The sequence below is a fragment of the Bos indicus genome, chromosome 19, assembly GCF_029378745.1.
Source record: "Bos indicus isolate NIAB-ARS_2022 breed Sahiwal x Tharparkar chromosome 19, NIAB-ARS_B.indTharparkar_mat_pri_1.0, whole genome shotgun sequence".
NCBI classification, from domain to species: Eukaryota; Metazoa; Chordata; class Mammalia; order Artiodactyla; family Bovidae; genus Bos; species Bos indicus.
The window spans coordinates 21,852,843-21,879,092 of NC_091778.1; the positions used below are offsets into that span (position 1 = coordinate 21,852,843).

General features: G+C 37.2%; 2 protein-coding genes across 3 annotated transcripts in view; one reads left to right on the forward strand and one right to left on the reverse strand.

The window, feature by feature from the left end:
• The first annotated feature begins 280 nt into the window (after positions 1-280).
• CRYBA1 (crystallin beta A1) lies at positions 281-5,925 on the forward strand. Its single transcript, XM_019980989.2, has 5 exons — positions 281-622; positions 1,629-1,747; positions 3,091-3,232; positions 5,023-5,165; positions 5,605-5,925. Exons 1-5 carry the CDS (start codon positions 578-580, stop codon positions 5,750-5,752), a joined length of 597 nt encoding a protein of 198 aa, XP_019836548.2. The 5' UTR covers positions 281-577; the 3' UTR covers positions 5,753-5,925.
• Positions 5,926-6,509: 584 nt separating this feature from the next.
• NUFIP2 (nuclear FMR1 interacting protein 2) overlaps positions 6,510-26,250 on the reverse strand; it is a 28,093-nt gene continuing 8,352 nt past the window's right edge. The window contains exons 3-5 of one of the 2 annotated variants that reach the window (XR_011561945.1): positions 16,849-16,881; positions 7,651-14,994; positions 6,510-7,278 (exon numbers count right to left, since the gene is read on the reverse strand). Coding sequence is in view for 1 of the 2 variants with exons in the window: in XM_019980988.2 (XP_019836547.1) it covers positions 14,942-14,994; positions 16,849-16,881 (86 nt within the window). In the remaining variant the exon portion in view is untranslated. Of the gene's footprint in view, positions 14,995-16,848; positions 16,882-26,250 lie in introns of both variants that reach the window. The other variant, XM_019980988.2, reaches the window with a different exon arrangement.

A 26,250-nucleotide genomic window follows, 5' to 3' on the forward strand; every position in this document is an offset into this window, starting at 1 on the left:
AACACGGATCAGTGCTGTGATGAGTGCTGGGAAGGAGGAAAGAAAGCAAGTTGCCATAGGCTGGGGAAAGCAGCAAAGTCTCGGGAAGCAAGATCGAGGCTGGGTAGGTCTAGAAGACAGAGAGGCAGGGAGGGGATGGGAGCATGGCTGTGGACAGCTGGTCAGTATGAGGGCTAGGCAGAGCCAGATAAGAGTGAGACCACGCCTTGGTGATATGAGGGGTCTGGACCAGGTGGTTGCCAAAGGGTTTATATTGGGGTATGTGAGAATGAGGCAAGGCTATAGCGGGTGCCTGGAGGCAGGCAAGTGAGTGAGAGCCATGTTTATTAAGTGGTCCTAGTATCTGTGCAGTGCTTTATCTGCATCATTGCTTCTCATCCTTATAATACCTCTGCACATTGAAGTTTTACTGATGCAAAACGACTGAGGCTCAGCTAGTGAGAGGCAGAGTCTGCACCAAAGTCTGTTTATTGGACTTCAAGCCTCTTTTACTTTCACTCGTGCCCCTCATCCCTCACCCCAGAGGCCATGACACTGGTGTGTGTTCTGTCTTCCAGAATCCCTTCCAACCACCAAGATGGCTCAAACTAACCCCATGCCGGGGTCTGTGGGGCCATGGAAGGTAAGCCCGTCTCCATCACGTGGAAAAATTGAGGAATCCATCAGGGCAGGGGGTGTGATACAACCTCAGAGTAGGACCCAGAGCTATGCTTTTCCATGGGACAGTGACCAGCCAGTAAAACATCAGTTTGTAAAGGAAGGGTCCAGCCAAAGTCTAGATGCTGTCTCAGGAAGGCTCTCTCAGGATGCTCCCATTTGGACAGAAGGATGATCCTGGAAACCCTTGTTGGGTGGGAGATGTTATCTAGTTTTCTAGGTCAACTCTCCTCCTGCTAAAGTTATCTTAAAATAGAGCAGCCCAAGTGGATTATGATGTGGAGAAACTGAGGGCCCAGAAATGAGGAGAGACTTGCCATCGGATCCCAAATCAATGATTGGATCATGGTCTCCTTCTGACCCCAACTTGAGGCTGACTGTAACCACTGCTTGAAGTGGCTGATCCTCAGCCACTGTTTCCCTCAGCACCCTTAACCTCCTCAGTGGATCAACTCTAAGTCTGGTTCACAGTTTTGGGAGCTGTCCTCTAGCCAGGTTCAAGAGTCAATTTCTAGTTCAGGGTATGATAGGGGTTTATCACAACTCTCGCTTTACACATTAGGTTTCTATAGCAGGTATGGCTGAATAAGCTAAAAGTTAATTCAGAGGGAGCCCTTGGAGCTTCCAGAATCCTGGCTTTTGGGCCACACTTATGCAGAAAGCATGTTGGAATGAGTCCACAAATCCTTGGTTATGTCCACAGGGCCAGCTATCATGCCCAGCAGACGATTACTATCAGAAACCTGGCCCCACACCTCATCCCTATGGGCCTGTGAACAATTCCAACCAGTGATATTACTTCAAACCCCTTCTTACCCTGTCTACACTGGAAGAGACCTCATCAGGCCTCCTGGGCTACAGCTAGTGATGAAAAACACTGGGTCAGACATGGGTTAAGATGTTGGCCTGGGCCTCTGTTCTTCCTGATGGACCACATTCTAGCTCTATTCTCCCATTTAATCCCATTTCAGATTACCATCTATGACCAGGAGAACTTCCAGGGCAAGAGAATGGAATTCACCAGCTCCTGCCCAAATGTCTCTGAGCGCAGTTTTGACAACGTCCGGTCTCTCAAGGTGGAATGTGGCGCGTGAGTATCAACCTCAGCAGAATCTCAGGCCTCCTATTTCTGATCCCTTCATACATGGAACCATAAAGATGGGAGATCAGAGAAGAAAGATCTTCCCCCAGACTCTAATCATTTCTGGGAGAGAAGCATCCATACCTAAGTAATCTCAAAAAAAATTTTACATGTGCAATTCAGTAACTCAAAGCTAGAAGGAACATGAGATTCTTCATGGCTTGGAATTGGATCTGGGGGAGATTAAAGAAATACACATCATGGAGTGAGGGAGTGAACATTACCAGTTCTGTGCTTCTGGAGCCCATAGGCTTCTGCCTGGGGTTCTCTCAAAACAAGCCACAGGCCCCTTGAGTTTTTCTTGCCTACATAAAATAGAGACGAAACTATCAAGCTACAGCCTCTTCACAGCTAACTCCCTTTCTACATGTCCCAGAGCAGACACTGTGAGCTAATTTCTCTATATACAAAGGAACTCAACTCCAGAGAGTCATATTAGTTTCTAGCTAGTCTTTCAGGAGTTTCTTGGTGGTGATTAGTTTCCTTGGCAAGGAAGACCCTCTCTTGCTTTGTTTTCCTGCTCTTGGCAGGTTAGTTGAGTCCTTGATCATCTGAAAACATTTCACTGCGCCTGAAAACACAAAGGCTAGGTCTAGGCAGAACTGGCTGTGTATGTAGATAGGCTTCTACAAGTTGCTCACCCCCAACTTAGAGCTCTTCAACCCTCAAAGTGAAATACTTTAAGGTGTCATCAGTAACTAAGACCTAGTTGAAAAAGGTCAATTTGAGCTGTTTTAATAAATAAGGCAAAATAAATAAATCAGGCATATAGAGGTCTGCAGGAGAAAGAACCCATGAAGTGATAAGGAAACAAGAGATTTAAGTCATCCATATGCTGCTTATTCATCTCTTTGCTTCCTTAGAAAGAAGCCAATAGGTTTGGCTGGAGCCAATGCCATAGTCTGGGGTCACAAAGAGATGGACACGACCGAGTGACTGAACTGAACTGAATGCCCTAGTCACTAGATCTTGAACCTGGAGCTCTAAGTAGAGAATATAGCACCTTGAGGAGAAAGGAAATATAATTTCAGAATGACATTGCCAGTACTCATTACTCAAGCCAGTGAAGTAGACCTCTTCAGTAGACAATCCCAAAACAAATATATTTACAAACCCACACAGTGCAGCTGCCAGCTCATTCCCCACCTCTTGTGATAAATGTATGACTTTGTATGGCTCTGTCGGAACTGGCTATTTCACCCACTGTTACCATCTAAAACAAAGATGCTTTCTCCCTGCGGCCATGTAAGCTCTGGACACCATGAACAAACACCATTACTTGTCTTTGGCAGCTGGGTTGGTTATGAGCATACCAGCTTCTGTGGGCAACAGTTTGTCCTGGAGAGAGGAGAGTACCCTCGCTGGGATGCCTGGAGCGGGAGTAATGCCTATCACATTGAGCGCCTCATGTCCTTCCGCCCCATCTGTTCAGCTGTGAGTCCTTGAGATTTTCATTTCTGTGCGTGTGGGGGATGGATAAGAGAGGGTGCATATGGACTGACTTATTTCCCATCAGTTGGTCATGCTGAAATGTGGTAGGAAGAAGATAAAAGTATAAAGAGAAAAACACAAGTCTGCCATTTTATTTTTTTCTCTCCTAGATATTTTCATTAAGCCAAAAGTGTGGGCCTTCCTGGGGGCTCAGTCAGTAAAGAATTCGCCTGTCAACGCAGGCCCTGTGTTGGGAAGATCCTCTGGAGAAGGAAATGGCAGCCCATTCCAGGGTTCCTGCCTGGGAAAATCCCATGGACAGAGGAGCCTGGTGGGCTACAGTCCATGGAGTCACAAAGAGCTGGATACAACTTAGCGACTAAACAACCAAGGGCCTTCTTAGAGGTGGCAGGAAGCAGATTTCAGATCTTCAAAAGTGCAGTAGGATAATTAGAGCACTTGGCATGTAGTAAATCCTTGAACAGTTAAATTTCAATCTATATACTACTTTACCTAGAAACAGGGAAAAGGTGAAGTAACCCTTTAGTATGTGGGATGACTGAAGAAATAGGCAAGACTTCCAGTACCTCTTATCTTTGATTCGTAACTTTGTTTCTAACACTAAAGTGAAGTCGCTCAGTCGTGTCCGACTCTTTGCGACCGCATGGACTGTAGTCTACCAGGCTGCTCCATCCATGGGATTTTCCAGGCAAGAATACTGGAGTGGGTTGCCATTTCTTTCTCCAGATGTTCCCAACCCAGGGATTGAACCCGGGTCTCCCGCATTGTAGGCAGACGCTTTACGGTCTGAGCCACCAGGGAAGTCATACACTAAGCATTACTCAATTATGCATCAGAATGGGACGCTTCTCCTCTGTGGAGAACTCAAGCACAAGCAGGGTGATCTTCAGGGGTGTGCTGAAAAATGATCCCTATATTGGGAATAAGGCTGGGCTGAAACCTTTTCAAATACTCATCTGTATCATGTGATTTTTCTCATGATTTTAGTTAACGATCTCATCTTAAAGTCCTACCAAAATCCAAGCAGTGGAGATGCTAAACAGCTCTAGAACTAAAAAGTATTTCCCTATCTGGACGTGTTTTCATTTTAACTCCCGATTTCTGCCCCCCTCAAATGTATACTTTACACATAGTAAAATACACAAATTCTAACTGTATATTCTTATATGAGTTTTGAAAAATATCCATACCCACCTAATACCCTGATCAGATATACAATTCCATTGCCTCATAAAATTACCTGGTGTCCCTCTCCAACTGCTCCTTTCCACTATCACTAGGGCTAATTTTGCCTGTTTCTGAACTTCATAAAGGTCAGTCTCTGCCTTTTCAATGCTGTGTGTAGTCCTCATGTCCCCTACCAGACACATTTTTTCCAATGCTGTGTGCGTGTACCCACCCCACCCCCAACACACACACAGACTTACTTTTCCTCTCAACTTGTAGAACCTTTTCCACATTAGTATTAATCCTTGGTCGGCTGTCTCAACTATTTTTTTCCTGCTGTCATATTCTCTTTCACTGGTCTCTTGTGGTTCCAAACGATACCAGTTATTTGTACTTTTTTTTTTTTTGTACATTTTTAATGTCATAGTATTAAACTGGATTATACAGGATTACAGGTAGTTTTTAAAATCTCTGTATTGCATGAAGTATTTTTACATGCACTTTCTTCTGTAAACCAGGGGCATTTTGAGTTTGACAAATGTGGTAAAGAATTATGACAAGCCTCAACACTGGTGCTAAACTGAAAAAAAACTTCTGTATTACAGAATCATAAGGAGTCTAAGATTACAATTTTTGAGAAAGAAAATTTCATTGGACGCCAATGGGAAATCTGTGATGACTACCCCTCCTTGCAAGCCATGGGTTGGCCCAACAACGAAGTTGGCTCCATGAAGATACAATGTGGAGCGTAAGTGCAAAAAACAGGGTTGGAGCACATTTCAAACTCTTGCAGTTGTAAACCTTATGAATATTAATGTATCAATGGTCGTGTATTACCTGAATTCACACATTGATGTCCCATTGGTATGACCGTCACATTCTAGCTATTAGAACTCTGAATCTCAAGTTTTTGGTACCACTATCATTAACCTCAGTTTTTTCTCCCCCAAACATTTCACTACCGAAGGACTTACGTTGACTACTCTCATACCCCTTTTCCACAACTTCCAGCTGGTTGTAGGCACCTGTTCATACATGCTGCCTGATAATATTTAGGATTGCTATTAATTTTTAAGCCTAAAAGCATTCCATACTATTGTGTTAGGGAAACCAGAGGCTCAGGTTTGGGGGATGTTTACCAGGTCTCTAACTAGTTTTAATAACTTGATATCCTCTGGGTTTTCCAGCTGGGTTTGCTACCAGTATCCTGGGTACCGTGGCTATCAGTATATCTTGGAATGTGACCATCATGGAGGAGACTACAAACACTGGAGAGAGTGGGGTTCTCATGCCCAGACTTCCCAGATTCAATCCATTCGCCGTATCCAACAGTAGTGGATTAAAAGCTCCAAGTAAGAATTCCTCAAGCATGAGACCTTCCTAAACAATCTAGAATAAAATATATGTTCTGCTGATATTGCTTCCAAATGTTAGCTGCTGAAATCCACAATAAATGTCATTAAAAAAAAAACCCCAACAACTTTGTAGACTGAATGCTTTATAGAAATCACATTTACATGGCTAAGAATCTTTAAAGACAAGCTTCCATAAAACCCAAAGTTCCCTTTGGTGTCCTTGCAAGTAAGTCATTACCACACCAAGGACGATGATCCTCTATTTCAAAAAACATTACAGCATATAACCCACATCTATCAGTCTATACAGTGACAGACACACTTTTGGTAATTGTTTTTGCATCTTTTCTCTTTTTCTCCTTACTCCCATTCTAACACTGATGTTAGCACTGCTATTTTTTCACCTGTGACAGATCACTGCTAAACAAACTTAGGAAGCTTCTCAAATTGTCACACTGTTTAGCTCAATTTAGGCTTATTTCAACTGTAAGAACATAAGGCTCAGTGTCATGACAAAACACAGCATAGCTGTTCTCACAGAGGTGATTTTTCCATACATATGCAAATTCTAAGCACCTTAATAACCTGATTAGGAACTTATGACTATGCTATATTTAAGCCTTAAATTATTTGTACATTTGACCCATTTAAAAAATATTACCAATGTCACAATCTTACCTTAGTGCTCAGTACATTTTTTTGAATTAAAGCACACAAAAGATGATAACACAAACACCTTGGAAACTTTAAAATTTTTTATTCAACAATGTACACTTATTGTCTCTTAATTTGATCTACAAATTTCTCAAGTTTTTTTTTTTTTCTGATAAAATAAGTCAATCTGGGTATGGATGTAGAGTGCTTGTAATTTATATTTTTGAAACACTGAACATGAAGTAAGACATCAATAAAGGAAGATCATCACGTAACTGACACTTCCTCAGAATCCATGACATCAAAAACAGCTATGGCAAATACCTAAGCATTTAGCAAAAGAGGAAATCTCTGGCCACTGCTCTTATATCTAGAAAAGGCCTATCTTTTTGACTGGGCAAAACAAACACTGAAAGGACATTTTTTAAATTGGGAGACAGAAGGGAAAAATCCTCTCACATAATTATAGCCCACTAATTGTCCCTTCCCCCAGATTAAGAGGTAACAGCTCCTAAGTGCTAACGCACACAAGACACAGAAATTACTTCGCTCCTCCAATACATTCCAAGACTGAACATGTGAACTCCTGACAGATGCTGAGGAGTAGCCATAACCATCAAAGATGATGCTATACTCCTGCATTCATGCCTTTTAAGGCCATGCATTAAGGGCCACCTTTTGCATTCTGACTAGTAGACTTCATTTTTAACTGTCACTTCCAGGGAAGACACAGAAGGGCGGGCTTGCTGTGTTTTCAGTCAACAACATACATTAAGAGCACATTTGATGATAGAGAAGGTAATCCTCTTCTATACATAGGAAAAACATAAAACGGAAATATTTCTTTTATATCTAGGAGCAAGGGGAAAATATCATTAGTATTATCTCTACTTAAACATATTAGCCTCTTCTACGAAGGTCCGGAAGAAAATACAAAACAATCTTTTAAAAGATGATTTGACAAAACCTGGCCAGTACATCTACACAATCCTTTAAGTACACAACATGTGAAGTAAAGCTATTTAGTACATGCAGACTGCAGCAATGAAATCAGATCAGCTCAATTTCTAAACTTGTTCTAATCAGCTTGGGCAGTTTTAAAGAGATACACATTATCTTTAACTTGTGCTTTGATCTTTAAACAACTGAATGATTCTAAATCTCAAGTCAATCATTCAGTAAACCAAAATTTATGCTAAAGCAAAGGTAAAAAGCTCATCCTACCTTTAAACCAGGTTTAACACATAAAATTGTCACAAAACTCCATGTGGTAAAGGTCCTTCCTTCATTTCAGTTTCAACCACTTTTCATTTCTATTTGATCAAATAAACCAAAATTTCATTGGAGTATTCAACAGTTTGTAAAGCTGATAAAACTGCCCTGTTTAAAAAAAAAAAAAAAAAAAAGCCCTTTAGCAGACACGAGTCAAGCTCTCATTTTAAAACTATGTTATTAAAATAGGTGCCAATTTTTCTCTTCTAGTTCCAATGATGAACTAGCCCAGAACTCTAACTTTGAGCCATGTTTCTACAGATGGTAAAGCTAAGAGCAGCAAAATAATAAGGATAGGTCACTTTTGGTAATGACACACAAATTAAACTTTCAAAACATGTGCATAGCTTTATTCATCTACTTAGATCTAACCTTTTCATGGAGCTTCAGCAAAATTCGAGTGTGCAAAATGCATTTCTAAAACGTAATGCAAGCAAAGCTTTTCACATTTACACTGGCAGAAAATACAGAGAAACTAACAAGCCACAGTAGGGAGAGTTCAGATCTTTTCTTTTTTTTAATGACAAGAATTGCACAGTTCATTATTTTGAGACAATTGTTGCAGACATAAATATTTAAAATTTTCTAAGCAAGGTGCTTTAACAATAAAAAATTTTTAAGTTGGGAAGAGCCAATAACTTGGATCATAGCTCACAAAGAATTCCAAATTAAAGTGGACTCATCTCCCTAGATTTTGCAAACAATGCTTTTTATAACACTTTATAACACTAAAGGAAACAGCAAGCTGAAACTTTTTTCAAAGCACACAAGTGGTGTCATCACATTACTTGAAGAAGGTGCTGAGCGGGGAGGGAAGGGAAGAATCTTTTTACTATTTCCCACTACAGAACAGCCACTAACAGACTAAGAACAAAACGAAAAAAGAAAAAGGAACAACCAAAACAGTAACTTAAATCACCAGTTTATAAAACAGTTCCAGTTTGTGACAAGATCTATAACTTGAAACAGAGAGCACCAGTTGGGCAATAGAATGAACATCTCATACTGCATAAAAATTAGTGAGGTGGTTAAGAACCATCAACTATCTCAGGCATTGTAACATGGCCTTTCCAATTTTATTGTTTTTTTAAAATATACATGCAAGGCACATTGATATAAAAATAGATCTCTGGCCAACAAATATATTAAATAAGCAAATTAAAATTTTGGCTTTGCAATATTGGCAACATCAAAATATAATCAGATAGCTTTGGACCACGTATCTTTCTCATATTCCTCCACCCCATTTGGTGTTTTTCTTCCATCATAATTGGGTTCAATCTCCTTCAAGTATGTGCTTGAGAAATGACTTTTCCTCATGTCAAGTAGCGTAAGTTTATCTTCGCTAAGTAAAAATACCTAGAGAAGCAGAATAGTTGGTTTTGATTTGACTAAACTAAATCAGATTGGCTTGGGGCAATGTTACTTCTCCTTTGTATACAAACAAACTCCCCAGTATATATAGTAGACAATTGATTTCTTTCTAAAATATCAGCAACAAACCAGTACTACTATTTCCTTTAAGCCATTCTTCCCAACTTCTCTTTTTGAGGCAGAGGGAATAATAGAAGCAAAATTAAAAGATTTTCAGTAGTAGAAGACATTTTAAGGCCAAAATGTGTAATACTAACAGAATTTGTATTTTCCTAAGTTAATATCCTTCACAGGGCAATACCATAAAAAACTTTTTGTACGGATCTCCCAAAGGGAATTTTAAAATCCAATCACTTTTGCTAGTGGCTGTGCTACAGGAAAGGTAATCAAAGCAACCTATAAAGGTATGGTATATAGTCACGTAAAAAGTGCATCACATTCTTGATTTTTCAGTTTCTCATAGCAGCAGCAGGATTATTCCAAGACAGAAAATAGTTGTATTTTCATCCTAAAATGCAACAATACCTAATGAAATGTATTCAGTATCATGAAAGGATTTTCCTCCATGGAGGATAAATGAAACAGATTAATAAGACAAACAGGGGCAAACTAAAGGCATTCATTCATATTTACATATTAAAACCACTTTTGTTAACACCAAATCTTTACACCTAGCAAAAGTAATATTTAAGGATAAAGCAGACATTACTAAAGCAGAATCCATTTTTGGAGCCTAGTTTAGCACCTGAGGAGAGGACATATGGAAAGCTATAATTTACCTCAAGTTGGTTTGTTGGTCTTTAGAATAAAATTTCAATGTGCAATCAAAGTGAAACTGGATTGGAAAATAAATGTTTGCAGCTATTTTAATAAGGCTGTAGAAAAGGGATACTGCGGTATTATAAAATGGCTTTAGAACTCTGGACATAAAACTTGATAGGGAAGTACGAATCAGCAATCCCATTTGTGAGGGACGGCTGTTTCATACATTTCTAGCCCGGAATTGCTATTTGACTCTCCCAGTAATGCAAAAGCAACATACCATTCATACTTCACTGGGTGTTTTTGTTGTGCAGACAATTTAAAACTTCTATTTGTAAGCTCCTTCTTGAGTAGCAGAATGGTGTGGAATTTAATTAAAACCCAGTTAACTTGAGTGATGTGAATTTTGCTTTTGAATGAAGCCAATGACTGACTCATCCTTCTTTAAACCAACCCATGGTGGTCCTTGTTCTCACACATCTGAACAGATTGATGTATATATTTTAAAAAAACATTTTAAGATAATTAGAAGCAGAAGCCCAACTTTCTCACTATAAAAGAATCCTGGTGCTCTGTCAATTAGTTAATGAAAGTAACATCTTTATTAAGAACTAATAACCTAATGCGTCTCTGCAAACATAAAGCAGCTTTTCTCCTAGTCTTATCCTCTGGCCCCTCCCCTTAAACAAGTTAACACTTTGGGTGGGGGGGAAGATGAGCAAATTCTACCCTTTTAAAAATTCAACAGTAAAATTATGGGTAGGACTACTGAAAGACACTGCGTGATCAGAATCTACAACTGCTGCAGCATTAACGAACCTGATCATAACATGTATTTGTTCCACTGTAGTCTGTTGTACACAGTTAGCACAGGTACACAAGAGGGATCATGTGTTATTTGAGAATATGGCCCAGCGATAGAACTATACTCATAATCCTTGGAAACTGTGGACTTTTAATCTATTTCTAGAACTTGAGGAAGAAAGTCTTGAAACGATGACTTCCTCCTTAGAGGAGTTTAAAATCAAACAATGTTCTCTTCCCAATTTCCTTGACTGTGGCCATTTGGTACATCACAAATTTCACACTAAATGGCTTTTTTGTATTTTAAAAAGTTTACAGCATAAAATAAACCATTAGATGCCTTCAGTTGGGTTAGCAACAAGCCTAACAACCAAGCACGAAACTACTGCTGCTATGTAATGTTTTGTTGAAGAAACACATTTTGTCTTGTGGACAACACTCATAATTGAGGTTTGCTGTATTTCCCCTAGAAACTGTTATTTGAAAAAACAATGCAGCACTTTTTTTTCCTTTATAAAGTTTTTGCCAAGATTCTGTGATTAGGAAAGCAGATGATTAAGGAAAACAGCAAAATTCTAAAACTCTCCAGCCATTTATTTCAAGAAAAAACAAACTGGCATTAACAAATTCCTAGTTATTGTCTATCCCCTCCTAGAAAGTAGAGGAGGAAGTGCTAACTATAGATGCTGTAAATACACTGTATGTGAAAGCTCATTACTAAAGTCAGAGTAAAGGCTATGGAATTAACTTCAGTTCATTAAAGTGGGGTGAACGAAGAGAAAGATAAATACACCCTGTCTTTTGAGGGGAAGGGGAATTATTCAAGACATCTACGAGAGTGGTATGTGACGCAGACACCTACAATCAAGGCAGATTTAAAAAGAAATCTTCACCCATAATTAGTATCTTCATAGCTATTAAAAAAATAGGTCATGATTTCATTCTTAGTGCCATTTTTCAAATACTACCCTTTTAAGGATTAAAACCACCTGACTTTATTCTGTGTAATGAAAACAAATGGCACAAAATAAATACAAGTTCATTCTCTGAATACTAATATAATGTCTTACACACATTCACTTACTAATTTTTAATATTTCCTTCTCTCACACACACACAAGCACTCAACAAACACACAGACACACACCTTTTCAGTCTTTATAATGGAGGGATGTTAAAAATCCCCTCTAGACTGTATTTGGTTTATGCTACAGTACTAATACTCTGAGTTGAAGAAAAATTCTTTATACCGAACAATAACACATCAACGTTATTTAAATGTGCTAAATTAATCACAGCTGAAGTTTAGAAGCTTACATAAAATAATCAGGAAACAGATCAACTCTTTAAGATTTTTTTTTTAATAAGTGCTCTGTAAGGAATTGTGTGAGGACCTAAGAAGAAAGATTGCGACAAGTAGAGTTAAGTGTTACCAAACAGCACAAAGGAGATATATCCCAAAGTCCTGCTTGTACCTAGGCAAGTAAGTCCATTAACCCAATGCCCCCAAAATACTGACAGTTAATATGATGGGGCACTAGGGTTCCAGAAGGTAAAGAGACATCCCTAACTCTATACCTCTAACCATATAGTGAAGGAAATTTCAGTGGGGGAAATCAAAGTGAAATGTTGCGTTGTTTCATTTAGAAGGGAGACTCAAAAACCTTTGGACAAACAGACAAGGGAGACATTCTCTTTTTGGCTTCTCTAAACAGAGAGGCCTGAGGGATACGGAAGGGAAGTAGGAAAGCAACAACAGCTTGTCAAAGATATTTTGAAGATAAACATTGCTTCTAAATTAAAAATTCAGATGAGGGCTGTTTTTCTAATTCCTTTCAAAATATATATTCGTTCAACCTCTGTATACCACAAACCCAGAAAGTTTCTTGTGAGTTGTGAGACAGAAGAGCTTTCAAATACCAGGCAAGCAAAATGGATGTTTTAAAAAAAGGGGTGGGGGGCGGCGGGGAATGAGGACGAGAAGAGAGGGAGAGAATCTGGCCCTAAGGCGACAAGTGGTTACACAAGGCAATTGAACACACAGCAGAACTTTAAAACCTGTAAAACAAACTGGAGCCTTTTTTTTTTTTCTTTAATCAACCTTGTATCTTTTTTTTTTAACCTTTTGAAAATTTTTATTAAAAAAAAAAAAAAAAAAACACAAAACACAGACTTCTTTCACTTCAGTTATGTGGTATGATGCATTTTCCAGTTTGTTCAATGCTTTAAAGCTCAAGGATGCCTCTGCTTTCAATTGTACATGGGCCTGAAGCATCCTAGCTTTTGGCAAGCAGGCAGGAGACTCAACAAAAATCAAAATAGAACAAGGCAGACTAAATGCAGGGCACATCTGTAAACATATTATACATTTGAAAATTACAATATCCGTAAAAGTGATACAGTTTACAGGTGAAATGAAACTATCTGGAACTGGCCTACCACAAGTTTCTGAACCTGGACTGATACAATAAGTTATCTTATATATATATATATTATGTATAAAAGTTTTGTTTACATCAAGTGGAATTGGCAATCCATGCTTATACTTTTAAAATCTAAGCAGGGCAGAAATCCAGACTATAAAGATATTTTCTCTACTCTATGCTGAGTCCAACAGCTTCTTTCACAAACTACTTGTTAAAAGCCTCAAATAATCAAACAAAACATGAAAACTCATCCATACTACAGTCGCTCAAAACTGGACATTTCTTAAGCAAAAGGGCTGAGCAAAAAGTAGCTACTTCCTCCCCAAATAACCCTGGGGATCCAGTCTACTTTTATTAGAAGACTACATCTCTCTGTATAAATACCCTGCTATTTTAACCTGTATTTGACATACATGGATATACTAATTTCTGTGTTTGTGTGTGTGTGAGACGCGATGCTATGTCAGGCCAGAGAACTTGTTTTTATGCCACTGACATCACCCAACCTTATATTGGACCCTTAGTTTCTGCACACACAAAAAAATTTATTTTAGCATGCTATATACAAGCTGCAGTGCAACAGGATGGTAATGTGATAAGACAGGGCTGATGCTCTTCTCTGCCCAAAAGAAAATTTCCAGAATTTCACATTATTTTCCTTAAAAAAAACCCATTTGCTCTAGTAATAAAATATATTTATTAAGATATAATTAGAAGCTAATAAGCTCAGAAGTATAGTTTGCATGAAAACACACCTTCTATAGGCAGGGTTTATTACCTCCTCACTGGCTAAAAACATGAAGTTTTAGTTTTCATGGACTTTTTTCTTCCCCTTTTAGATTTCTGAGAAATTAAAAAGAATTTACAGAAAGGTACAGAAGTTTCTCTTCAGATGTTTGATGAAAAACAAGAAAAATAGCACATTTAGTGTTAGTGACAGAGAGCAAGTCTGGAGCACCTACAGTTGAAAAGCAGAATACATTTTTGCTCCCACTTACACAGTTACGTTAGAACATGGGCACAGGAGGATTTTTCCAGATTAAATATCTAAAGCCAATTGTTTGTTCTGTAACTTTTGTTTAAATGACACTCATAAAGTTTTTACTTATTAAAGTCCAATAGGTAACCAAAGCCAAGTGAAACTATGTACCACCAACTACTTCAGAACTGTAGAACTTCAATGCCCTCCCCTATCCCCCCACCCCACAAAAAATAAAAGAAAACAAAGAAAATATTTCCCAACACCCCACAGAGGCTGCTTATTCCTGGCAAGACATGCAAATCATATTCACTAAAAAAAAAAAAAAAGACCCCTGCAAACTTCAAGGCATTTTATCCAGCATTCTCGCAGGGTTCAAAGTATAACCAAAAGATCAAGGGAGGAGTGGGGGAAAATGTTGAATCATTCTGGGTTCCCCGTGATTAGTGTATCACTTTAGTCACAGAACAAGATACAGAGATCTTTTAAAGTGGATTTGCCTTTCCAGTGGGTCATTTGTTGCCCAAGGTGATGACAGCAGGAACTTTAGAACCACGCTTGTTAATAAGTCCATATTCATTAATCACTTGCATTCACACTTAAAAACAAAAACTAAAAACAAAACAAAACAAAACTATTCAGTACCGGAGATTAAATAACCATGTGTAGTCTCTTGAAATAAATTTGTTTCCTTAAGAAGTCTAATTACTTTCAGTTGCCTTTTTTTAAATAACTATATATATATAATGTATATATATATATATTTGTATATATTATCCTGTGATTCTACTTATGGTTCCTCTGCTGCGTTGAAGATCTAGGAGCATAAAAGCCTTGTGTCCCCCATGAACGGTGGCTCTAATGCTGCAGAAAGGTTACAAATAGGCAGTCTGGTCCTTCATTGATCTGGACTATCCATGGCTTCATTGTAAGTGATTATCCTTTTGGGATCTGGAGGGAAGGTTAAAACATAAACACATAAATAAAAACAAAGTCTGAAATTCCCATGTTCAAAAAATAAATCCCAATAACCATCATGTAAACTGCCCTCTTTTATGAAAACACAATTTAAAGACCATTTCCTCTTTGTATTAACATACACGTGACCCACTTTTCCTCAACCCATTTCAATGGATTCCCAGGAACAAGGTCCTCTTGCCAGTGAGGAAGACCATATATTAGAGGGTTGAGTTCAGTTAACCAGGACAATGTGCTTCTACTGACTATAAAAGCAGCACATTTGAAAAAAGCAGACAAAATTTAAGTCGTCAATAATCCAATACTTTAAATAAAAACTCAGATTTATTTTCTTTTGTTCCTGGCAAAATGAAGTCAAAATTTATTTTAAGCAGTGAGGATTATCTAGTAAAGAACTGTTCAAGTTAACACCTAACACCAAAAACTTCAGGTTAACAAGTCTGGCAGAACTATCACTTCAGTTTTAATTATGACTTATTTCTTCCTTCTAATTTCCCACAGTACCTCCAGACTTTATTCTCAGCAACAGCAAAAACCTGTGGATATCCTGGGCTCGAGTATAAAACAGTCAGAATGTGTTTGGCCAAACATTCCAGCGTTATTTTAAATTTCCATTATTTGTCTGTATGCCCCCCTCTTCTGGAGAGCAAAGATTGCATTGCATACCACATCTATCTATCCTAAGAACTTTTAATCATACACATGCTTTAGTAAAAAAATAGGAAACCAATAAAACTTGCTATCTAACAGAAAAGTATAAAGGCCTGAAAACAGTATCAAAAAACTCAAGCTCACCTCAGGCTAAGAATCAATCTAATTTTGTCCAGAAACAATATCCTTTCTAGAACTCCAAGGGACATCCACTAGCAACTTGCTATGAAGATAATATTCATTCTTAATAGTTAATAACCATTTTAAAGCGAAAAACAGGTAGGTTTACTTTTGCAGAGTATATTTTATAGACTACGTGTTTAAATAAAAAGGCACACAGAGAGCAACACAAAATAAGAACTTGTTAGTTATTTTCAGGCCACAGCTGTGTTAGACAAAAAATATCTGGACTAAGAATAAGAAAGAGCAATGTTGGAAAATCAGGGAAACTTACTTTGTAGTCTGGACACTTTAGTTTACACTCTAGTTTACATAGCTTACATAGTAACCTCTCTGTGCCTCAGTTTTCTAATTTGTAATAAGAAAATCGAATTTCTCATGTCTCTCAAGTTCTGAAAATCTAGGACTTTCACATCTGTCTGCAATTCACTTATTTTACCCAGCAAAGTATATGGAAAGTGGGATCCAATTTAGTTACAGAGCTCTGAAAGCCAAAACCTATCAATATTAACCTATCAGTTTCAGTGACTAACTCTCTAAACTAAAACTCACTTCTATTTCAGGTATCCCACAGCAAATATATTTTATTATATTTGGACAGAAGGCACTCAGTAATTAGGACAACCAATTTCAGTTTTTTGAGAACTCCAACACAGATAAAGATTGACCGTAAGTGGAAACATTTATGTTGGTTTTCTAGATTAAAAAATATTTTTGGTCTTCTTATCTTTATATTCAGGGAGGAAAAATATTCACATTCTTTACACAGCAGGTAAAAACTACACTCACATACATTCTTTTCACTTACAGTATTACCCTGTCTTTAGCAGTCCTGGTATGGCAGCTATTATCCTTTGGTTGTAGTTATTATTAAACAACTTTAAAATACAAAGTCTAGTTATTTGGTGGGCCACTATTCATATTATTCCCACCCAAAAATAATGTATTGTAACTAGTGATTAGTACTAACATTTCAGGTAACCTAACCATTCTTACCTTGCTTCTGCAAATTCCAAACAGATTCCATTTCTGCAAAGAAGAAAAAAAAAGAATTATTTTTAAATACTAAATTTTGCAGAGGAAAGTTTAAAGCTGAGCTTTTCACTTTAAAGCTAAGAAACCTAGACTGACTATTGCTGGGCTGGAGGTAGGGTTGAAATAACACAGTTCTAAGAAACCCAGACAAAACACTCATATTTTCCTTTAATTGTTTAGAGTGTCATTGAGATGGTCTGAAACGTTGATTACAGAAAGTAAATTATTACCTGAAATCAAACCACCAAGATTAAATTGTATCTGCACAAACAGCAAACATTTGCAGATGCATGCTATAGGTAAATGATGAAAAACAAAACAAAACTCACTGTTATTAAAAACAACCCAACATCCTTCAACAAGGTGCCTGGCACTTTTGAAGGAAGCATTATCAAATTTAATCAAACTAGATCTTAAAATGCCTTATTAAAATTTTACTTAACTCTTTGCTATATTTAAGTAGTTCTCTCCTCCGAACCCAACCTACTCATATTTAAGCCCAAAGGTCAAAATGCCAATGCATGCCTATTTATTAATAGCATTCAACCCTTATCTGCTCAACTCAAATGTGATTATTTATAACATGCCTACTTTAGTATCTTAGAATAAGTATGTATATGAAGAAACTATAGTGACAGTATAGACAGAGGACAAGGAAAACTACCTCAAAGCATAGAGAAAGCTTCACAGAAGGGATATTTAAGTCTTGAGGAGTAGATGACTATTACAGCGAAAGAACCAAAGGACTGTACCGAGTAATAGGAATGACCTGTAACTAACACTGAGAATAAATGCTCTTCCATGGCCAGCTAACTACCATTCTGAAAAGACAAAAAAGTGGCTTTTATTCTGTATAACTGGATGGTCTGTATTCTATAATTTTTTTGTATTCTGTAACCTATCAGCAATCAACCATAGTTAAAGAAAAATGAAATTGGAGCTCGTAAAGATCAGATACAGCTGAACATGGATTTTTTTAAACATGAATTATAGTTAATGTACAACATAATGGCTCCCTGGGGCTAAAGAATGTGTACAGATCTAAAATTATTACTTTTTGTTTGATGTGTATGGATGGGGGCGGGGAAAAAGATTGGCAGGAAAATTCCCATCTCCTAGGAGGTCTAAGGAGAGAGAATTGCAACCAATCTAATCTGGGGGGAAAGAAAAGATATATCAAGAAAGGATTTCTAGTCATGGCACTCAGTTATCACATGAATACAATTTCTAACGCTATTAGTTTCAAACAATTAGGAGGAGCTGCAAGAGTCATTAAAGCTGTTATCTACAAATTTCTGGATCTCAGAAGAGCTAATTTTAAGAAGTCCAAAGATAAGCCTTTTCCTGGTTAACATCATTACAAGAACATTAACCCAACCACATTTTCCCTTCTAAAGTACAATAATACCACATTTGCAACAAAAATTCCTGAGGTGTTCTGTATTTACAGGTTCCTTGATGCTCATTATTCAAAATTTGCTTCCTGCAAAGATAAATCTATATTTAGTTGTATGTTGAGAGAAGAAAGGAACAAGAGAACTTTCCAGTGTTACAGCCCACCTGTACTATATAACATTTTCCTTTCTCTTCCCCACCAAAGAAATCTTCAACCTACCCCTGCCCTATTCTTTATTCAGGGGATGGGGAGGGTACTACATTCAAGAGTCACAGTAGCAGCCACGCTCCTTTAAAAGCAGAGTAAATATACATGTTTTGAATAAAAACAACAATAACTATTTGCAAACACTTCAGACTGAAGACATTTCCTTAACTTCAACTAGGACATTCAGCTTTACATTCTACTCTAATACTGTACATTTTTAATTATTTCTGGCAAGAAAATCTTATTGCCCTCAAATATGGACTCTGGAATAAGTGACTCTGACCATGAGGAGGGAAAAGAGATGGTCTGATCTAGCTAAAAAATTAGTCATGGGCCAGCCTAGCTTCCAGTCAGGAAATCAGCATTATCTGAAGTGTTGTACTAAGAAATGAATGCAATTCCCTTTCCCGCTATTTAATATTACTTCTTAACTGGTAGCAACTTGATTTCCTTGATTAAAATTTTAATGTTTCTATGAAACTCCAAGTTAAGATGTAAAAGAGGAAATAAATCAAATACTGTTTGTATGATTCTATGCCATGTTTAAACCACTCTAAAAAGACTAACCGGAAGCTAGTGATACAGAGCACATGACAAAGAAGTGAATGACATTTTGCCCTCTTTCAGGTTACAAGTTAGGATTCAGATGTTAAATATAAAATGAGTTTCTCTGTATAACCTTGTTTTTTAACTATCACAAGAGAAGCTGAACAGTATAAAGAAGGCTATAGAACTATACAGAATCACAACATAGTAATTAATCTTTTTACTACTAATACTACCCTCTTCTACACACACACACACACACACACACACACACACACACACACACACACACACACACACACACACACACACAAATACCCAAGTCTTTAATCCCGGTTCTTTTACAACAGGCATCACAGCATCCAATTATCCAAACAGTTATGGAGAAATGGCCACAGGGCCAAACTTAGTAGTCAATTTTGCCAAAATTCTGTCATTTAGACCATTACCATAAAAATTTGAGATTTTACTGTATCAAAATTTTAAAAATTCAAATACAATTGAATTTTTACATCAAATTAAATTTCCTCAAGTAATGCCGCTCAAATGAAGCAAATTTAACATTCAATTTCCTAAAGCAGACAACTTCTACATAGTCCGTATCACAAGGCTTCCTGGAGTAAACATCCAATTAAATAAAAGTTCTTAACTCCAAGTTGATTAAAAAGTGTTACTTAGAGGATAAGGATACAGATGCAAAAACAGAAAGAAATACTCTTGTGAGCTCAGTAAAGTAGGTAGGTAACTTTTCTAGGGAGAAGCATCAACGCAAACAAAGCTTGATGGTATTAAACAACGTGTGCCAACTTACAGCAGTCAGCCCACTGGGTTCTACATACCACCTGTATTTGCAAATAAAATGTTACTGGTATAGAGCCTCACCCAGTGCTCTTTTGTACAAAGCAGAACCAAGTGACAACAGAGACTCTATGGCTCGCAAAGACTAAGATATCTACTATCTGATCTTTTATAAAACAAGTTCACTGACTCAGGCTTCAGCAGTCACAAGTAATTTAGTAAGTCAATAAGGCGAAAAGATTTAGACAAAGAACACCACCATTCACGGAACAGAACTAAAAGTTGCCACAAAGGAAAGATTCAGACAAAAATGCCATTTTGGTATTTGTGGGAAAGAGCACAAAGCATTCATGAAAGAAAGCTTATTATTTAGTCACATAGGTGAAGGAAAGTCACTGAAGAAATGAAGTTATTATAGTACATGCTAGGAATGGATGAAATGACAATAGAAAAAGCCCAAAATGTTACTGCAAAAGTTAAGAAATTAGGGCAGTTGTATTAGAGATGGAAAAGAATGAAGACGTTAGAGAAGATCCATATGAACCTAAATGACAAGGGTTGTATGTTAATTCACTAAAGGGGAAGCCAAGAAAGGGCAGTTGTGGGGGAAAAAATGAATTCAGTTTTATAAACACAGCACTGGAGTGACATTGAATTGAATACATGTGGTCTGAACTCAGCATAAAAGCAGCTAAAGAAGTCTTAACTAATTCACAGAAACAGGATTAGTTACCCAGAAGAGTTTGCAAGCCTGAAAAGGGGACTGAAGGAACATCAACATTTGAGAAAAAGAGAATGATAATACCAAGAAGATCAGGAATGTTGTATCAAACATACAAAAGTAAGAAGAATAGACAGAGTTAGAGAATGTAGGGAGGGAGTATTCACAACTGCAACTCTTATCTAAATTTATCAACCACCACATCCCACAATATATGCAAATGTGTGCGTGCTTAGTCACTAAGTCATGTTGACTCTCTGCGACCCCAAAACTGCAGCCCACCAGGGTCCTTGGTCCATGGGATTTCCCAGGCAAGAATACTGCAGTGGGTTGCCATTTCCTTCTCCAGGGGATCTTCCCAGCCCAGGGATCCAACCATGCCTCCTGCACTGGCAGGCAGAAGTTACCCATTCCCCTTTCTCTTGCCCAGTGCCATTGCCCTGGTTCAAGCAGTGGTATCTTATACAGCGTTCTAAAGTTGTCTTTTATCTAGAGACCATTAATTGAGTCTCAGTTTCTATCTTCTAAGCCATGGTTATAATTCTCTTTCTTTAAAAATATAAACCTGAAATTGATCGCATTGCTCAAAACATTTCATTGGATTCCCATTTGCTAACATGGAGATTAGTTCTGTGTGTCTGATATAAAATTTATTTCTAGAATAGGTACATTAACAACTTGATAAATTAAAGATTTTTAACATGTACCATTCACCTTTCCTGAAACTGAGTGACTGGCAAACTTCAAACATATGCTGTTTTCACCTAAAATATTCTGACTCTCCTTCTACAATAAGCCAACATTCACTTCTTTGAATTCTAACTACCTGTGTCCCCTGACCCCACCTACTCAACCTTAGTGCTTTCTCTGTATTTCAAATGCATTTTTCTACAGAGCAGTCACATTAGTGATGTATTTCTTTCCCATTACACTGAGTTTTTTAATAACATGAACACTGTTTTCATCTACTTCTCACCAGTGCTTCACACAGTACTTGACACAATAAATAAAACATTGATTTGAACAGAATACTACTCATAAATCAGTCAAGGAAGTAATAATATAGAACATGTTTCAGGTAGACCCATTTGAAACTATTATTCAATCTCTTTTGACCTACAAAAAGCAATTTCATATCGATTCATATTTTAATTCTAAAATCCTTCAAAGACTGAGGTTAACTAAGAGGGTTAAAACTAAATAGAAGCTTAACTTTTTCTCTTTAAAACTGAAAGATACTATTGCCCCAGTTAATAGAACACATTTAAAAACACTAACATTTTAAGTACATAATGGCACCCTCCAAAAAGAATCAAATCATATATAAGGCAAAACAAGCTGACTCCCACAACTGTGAACCCCTAGATCAATTTATCAGTAATCATGGCTTCCACCCCTTAAGATATTTTAGATCGAATTCTATAAAATCCTGCAGGGGTGGTGACATAAATTTAAATTCTGCTTCTCTTCCTAGTTCAGATTTATTCATCCTTTTGATTGATTTCTGGCTATCCCAACACTGTGTTTTGTTATTTTAACTTCTCCTCAACCACTCATTGCACCTACCTGCCTATTCTTTTGGTTGTCAGAAATTTCTCCCTAACCTTTTTTCATTTTGACTGTACCCAGAAAGAAATATAGTACATTTTCAAGTTGATTAAGGTAGTTGTAAATCATCACCTTTTCAGTAAATGGTAAATTAACTCTTCAGTAGATCAATTTCAATCCTATATTCCCAACTTGGAGCTACACCAACAGGCAGCACGACTGTCAGGACCACCTCTAAATACAATAGGAACTTGGAGCACTTATTCTATTACTTTTAATGGTAAAATATAAAATTTAAGTTGCTTAGAATGAAACTGTTGCTATGACAGTAACAGACAATTTCTGCTACTATAGCATGGGTAATTACTTCCCTTTCCCTCAGGATTTAGGCTAACAAAATGTAGGAGTTAAATTTTATCTTCTATTAAATTCCTTCAAAGTTACCTTCCAGATTAGCAGCAAAGTAACTAGTGTACTCATAAAGCAGAATTAATGAGAAATCAAGTACCCAGTATGGTTGTTAAAATGGAAAGTCACTGATAAAAAGGATCTTACATAATGTTAAGAATTACTTGTCATATATATTCCTATCTGTCTCATATTACAGAGAGAAAAAAAGGAGTCTTCCCAAACCTAGGATGTTCAATTTGGACTGAAACCCAAATTAAATCTGCAGGTACCTGTTTATAAGATTGTTAGGAAGATAGCTTTGATGGCACAATTATGGGGCAAATGCAATAAAAAACACTGAAAATGCTTATCAAGCACTGCGTTAACAAGAGAAAATTTAACATTCAGATCTATTCATGAACAAATGTCTAAACTGTATGAACAGTTCCCATCAGTTTTATGGATCAATTAACCATAACTTGACTCCTCAATATCCTGTCTCCCATATCCTATAGATGAAGGAATATTTATCAGTTCTCTCTTGCCCTTACCAAATCTAAAAGCTTTTTGAAATGTCTGTTTTATTTCTGGTTAAGTAATACAGTCACAAGACTGAAAATACAAGAGGAAAATCTTTGTTATTTCTCTGCCTGGACTATCCCAGTAATCTGACTGATCTTTTACTTCTAGTCACCAGAAAAATGCCTTCTAATCTACCCTACAAATTGGTGCCACATTAATATACCTGAACACAGACCTACAAGTCAACTGCTTAAGAGCAACTCAGTTTTTACAGCAGTTGAGTAGACAAAGGCTGATATACTTTAGAATATTATGAAACCCAGGCTTAAAAATGATAAATGATTTGCCCAAGCACATAGGAGTCAGGAATAGCAGCATTAATACCCCTGTCTTTTGTCAGTTTAAGTTACATACTACCAGTCTATCTTCAATACTCAGAGGCTCCCCCTGCCCTCCAATGGGAATTAAAAACCTCCATGATTTGACAGTAATTTACCTTTCTTCTCTTTTATATATATCCTCTCACCACATCCAAAGTGGATACCTTCCAAGATTCACATCACTCTCATTTCCCAACTTTTCTGTTCTTTATGTTTCTGTTCTCTGCATTTTCATTAAGTAAAATGTCTTCCCTCATCCATCAAAATCCAGCTTAAATGCCACTGCCTCCAGGAAAACATACCCTGCACTTACTCTTCCTACCTTTACTCCATTAGAAATTCTCTCTCCCTTCACTAAAATCTCTTATTTGTACTTTTCTTAAAACATTTAAAATCTGTGCCTTAAAACGTGTGTTATTTTCTCCTGTACTGAAGTTATTTTAAGGAAAAGATTCACCCTGAAAATGCAAGTCTTTCATAACTAAGCAAAGTACTCTGCCTATGAAGGTACAATACAAGGGAAAGGAAAACACAATTTATTGTACAACTCTTCAGTAGTATGGAAAACACACACACACACACACACACACACACACACACACACACACACAAAGGATTAAGCTGAGGAAACCTCCCTATAGACTTAGAGTTCCAATCCTAGTCTGCAATTAGTGTCACTCAGTAAGTTAAAATCTTTTTTAAAAATTCAGGGTTCAACTCACATCTACTGGATCAAACCACTTATTCCAATAACCTGCCACTTGTGGAGGTAATAGGGAAATTTTTTCAATTTCTTGCAATAGCCTATAATTGCCTCAGGAATATTTTATACTAGATAACTTTCACTTTGACTTATCCCAACCATCAAAAATTAAAATTTATCTCCCCTACAGCTCTATGTGCTGGATAAAATTTACCATATCAAAGTATTTAATGAATACTCCAAAATGTCAGCATTTTGAATGCCTGACATCATTTAGTGCAATATTAGCCAGGCAAGGTAAATTAACTAGTTTAACACTATAACCAAACACAACTCAAATCAATGTTACTTCTGAAGACACGGCTTCAAATAAGTTTAGACCATTTCAAAGTCAATGACATCACCTCAGAAAGTTAGAAATCTAAAAATTTTAAGCCTCTGACAACAAATCAGCATTTCTGAGTAACTACTTTGAAGGTGGCAATGGTTATATGTCTTGGGTATGTTCATTAAAAGCCATCACTCTATAACATACTCAAAAGTATCAATGAATAACATGTTGACTCCTAACTTCATCCAGTGCTTCCCTGGTGGCTCAATGATCAAGAGGCTTCCCAGTTGGCGGTAGTGGTAAAGAACCTGCCTGCCAATGCAGGAGATGTTAAGAGACATGGGTTCGATCCCTGGGGCGGCAAGATCCCCTAGAGAAGGGAATGGCAACCCACTCCAGTGTTCTTGCCTAGAGAATACCATGGACAGAGGAGCCTGGTGGGCTACAGTCCATGGGGTCACAAAGAGTCAGCCATGATTAAAGTGACTGAGGACACACGATGGAAGATCCCCTGGAGTAGGAAATGGCAACCCACTCCAGTATTCGTGCCTAGGAAATTCCATGCACACAGGAGCCTGTTGAGCTATAGCCCATGGGGTTGCAAAAGAGTCAGACACCACTTAGTGACTAAACAAAGATGAACTTCAATCAACTTTACTTACAGATTACTTTTGAACACTTGAAAAGACCATACTAAAGGACTCTCTTAAAGGTCAAGGGCTCTTGCAAAGGATATTCCAGTAAGTCCCACTGATTACCTCTTTTTAGAGTTTCAGAAAACTTGCCTTAATTTAAAAAGATCTTCATATCTTTCAAAGGTTGTGACACAAAACAAAATTCAAATAAAAGAAAAATTAGTGACGTGATGGATCAATCTACATTTGCCAGAAATTCAAAGAATCTGCCACTTTGTGACCTCACTGAACCGAATATTGTTTGTTTTAGGTAGGAAAAAACAATACCAATTTCTTCTCAATAATGTCCAACTATAAAACTCAAACTGATGCACTTTACTAAAGCAAATCTTTCAGTAACGTCACCAAAACTAAATATAACTGCATCCACGTATGATTATCTAGTTTATCTAAGTATCAGTGATTTCATATCTGTTTAGCCCATCTGTAGGACAAATACATACACGTAACACCTAAGAATAAACAAGAATTAATACTCTGATTTAAAAAGGTCTGCATTTTTTTCATAATAAAAATCAGACATCACCAACCAAGCACCTAATGGAACAACTTGCCCCAGAATTCTTCCAGGTTGTGGGAGAACCTCTCAGGTTCACACAACCACCACAGCTGTAAAACAGTTTGGCAAAGATTTTGAAAATATAGTGGTCTCTGGAGGGCAGATGGCACAGAAAATATTACAAATACCCTGGCAGAATTTAACTTATAATTAACCAATGTCTTAAGAAACTAAGTATTTCTTTTTCCCCTAAGCTTTCCTAAAAATATCCAGCTCTTAGTTAACTTTTATTTACTTCCAAAGAGCAGTGCTGGAGAAAAGTGAAGACAGATAATTTTATCTGCCAGGATTTCTACTCCTAAAGTCCCATAGGCAATTCTATTTATTCCCATTTTTTAAAGGAAGAAAAATTTAAATGGGTATCTGTTTACTAAATGTTTTACAATCTGCAGATAGAAAGGTATGGAGACTAGATAATTTGCTTAGAAGTCACATAAATAGCTTTGTTATTCATCTACAAAGCAGTGATTCTTCTAAGGAAAATATGAATTGCCTCATCACCACCATCAGGTATGCTACCTCTTCCTTACAATTGCAAATCATTGCCTAAATGAGCTACTGTTCAAA

Bases quoted from the DNA above. Each gene is read 5' to 3' on its own strand.
- CRYBA1 (XM_019980989.2), top strand. From the start codon at position 578: ATGGCTCAAACTAACCCCATGCCGGGGTCTGTGGGGCCATGGAAG. The intron at 623-1,628 runs GTAAGCCCGTCT...ATCCCATTTCAG, and splicing joins GGTCTGTGGGGCCATGGAAG to ATTACCATCTATGACCAGGA. The intron at 5,166-5,604 runs GTAAGTGCAAAA...TGGGTTTTCCAG, and splicing joins ATGAAGATACAATGTGGAGC to CTGGGTTTGCTACCAGTATC.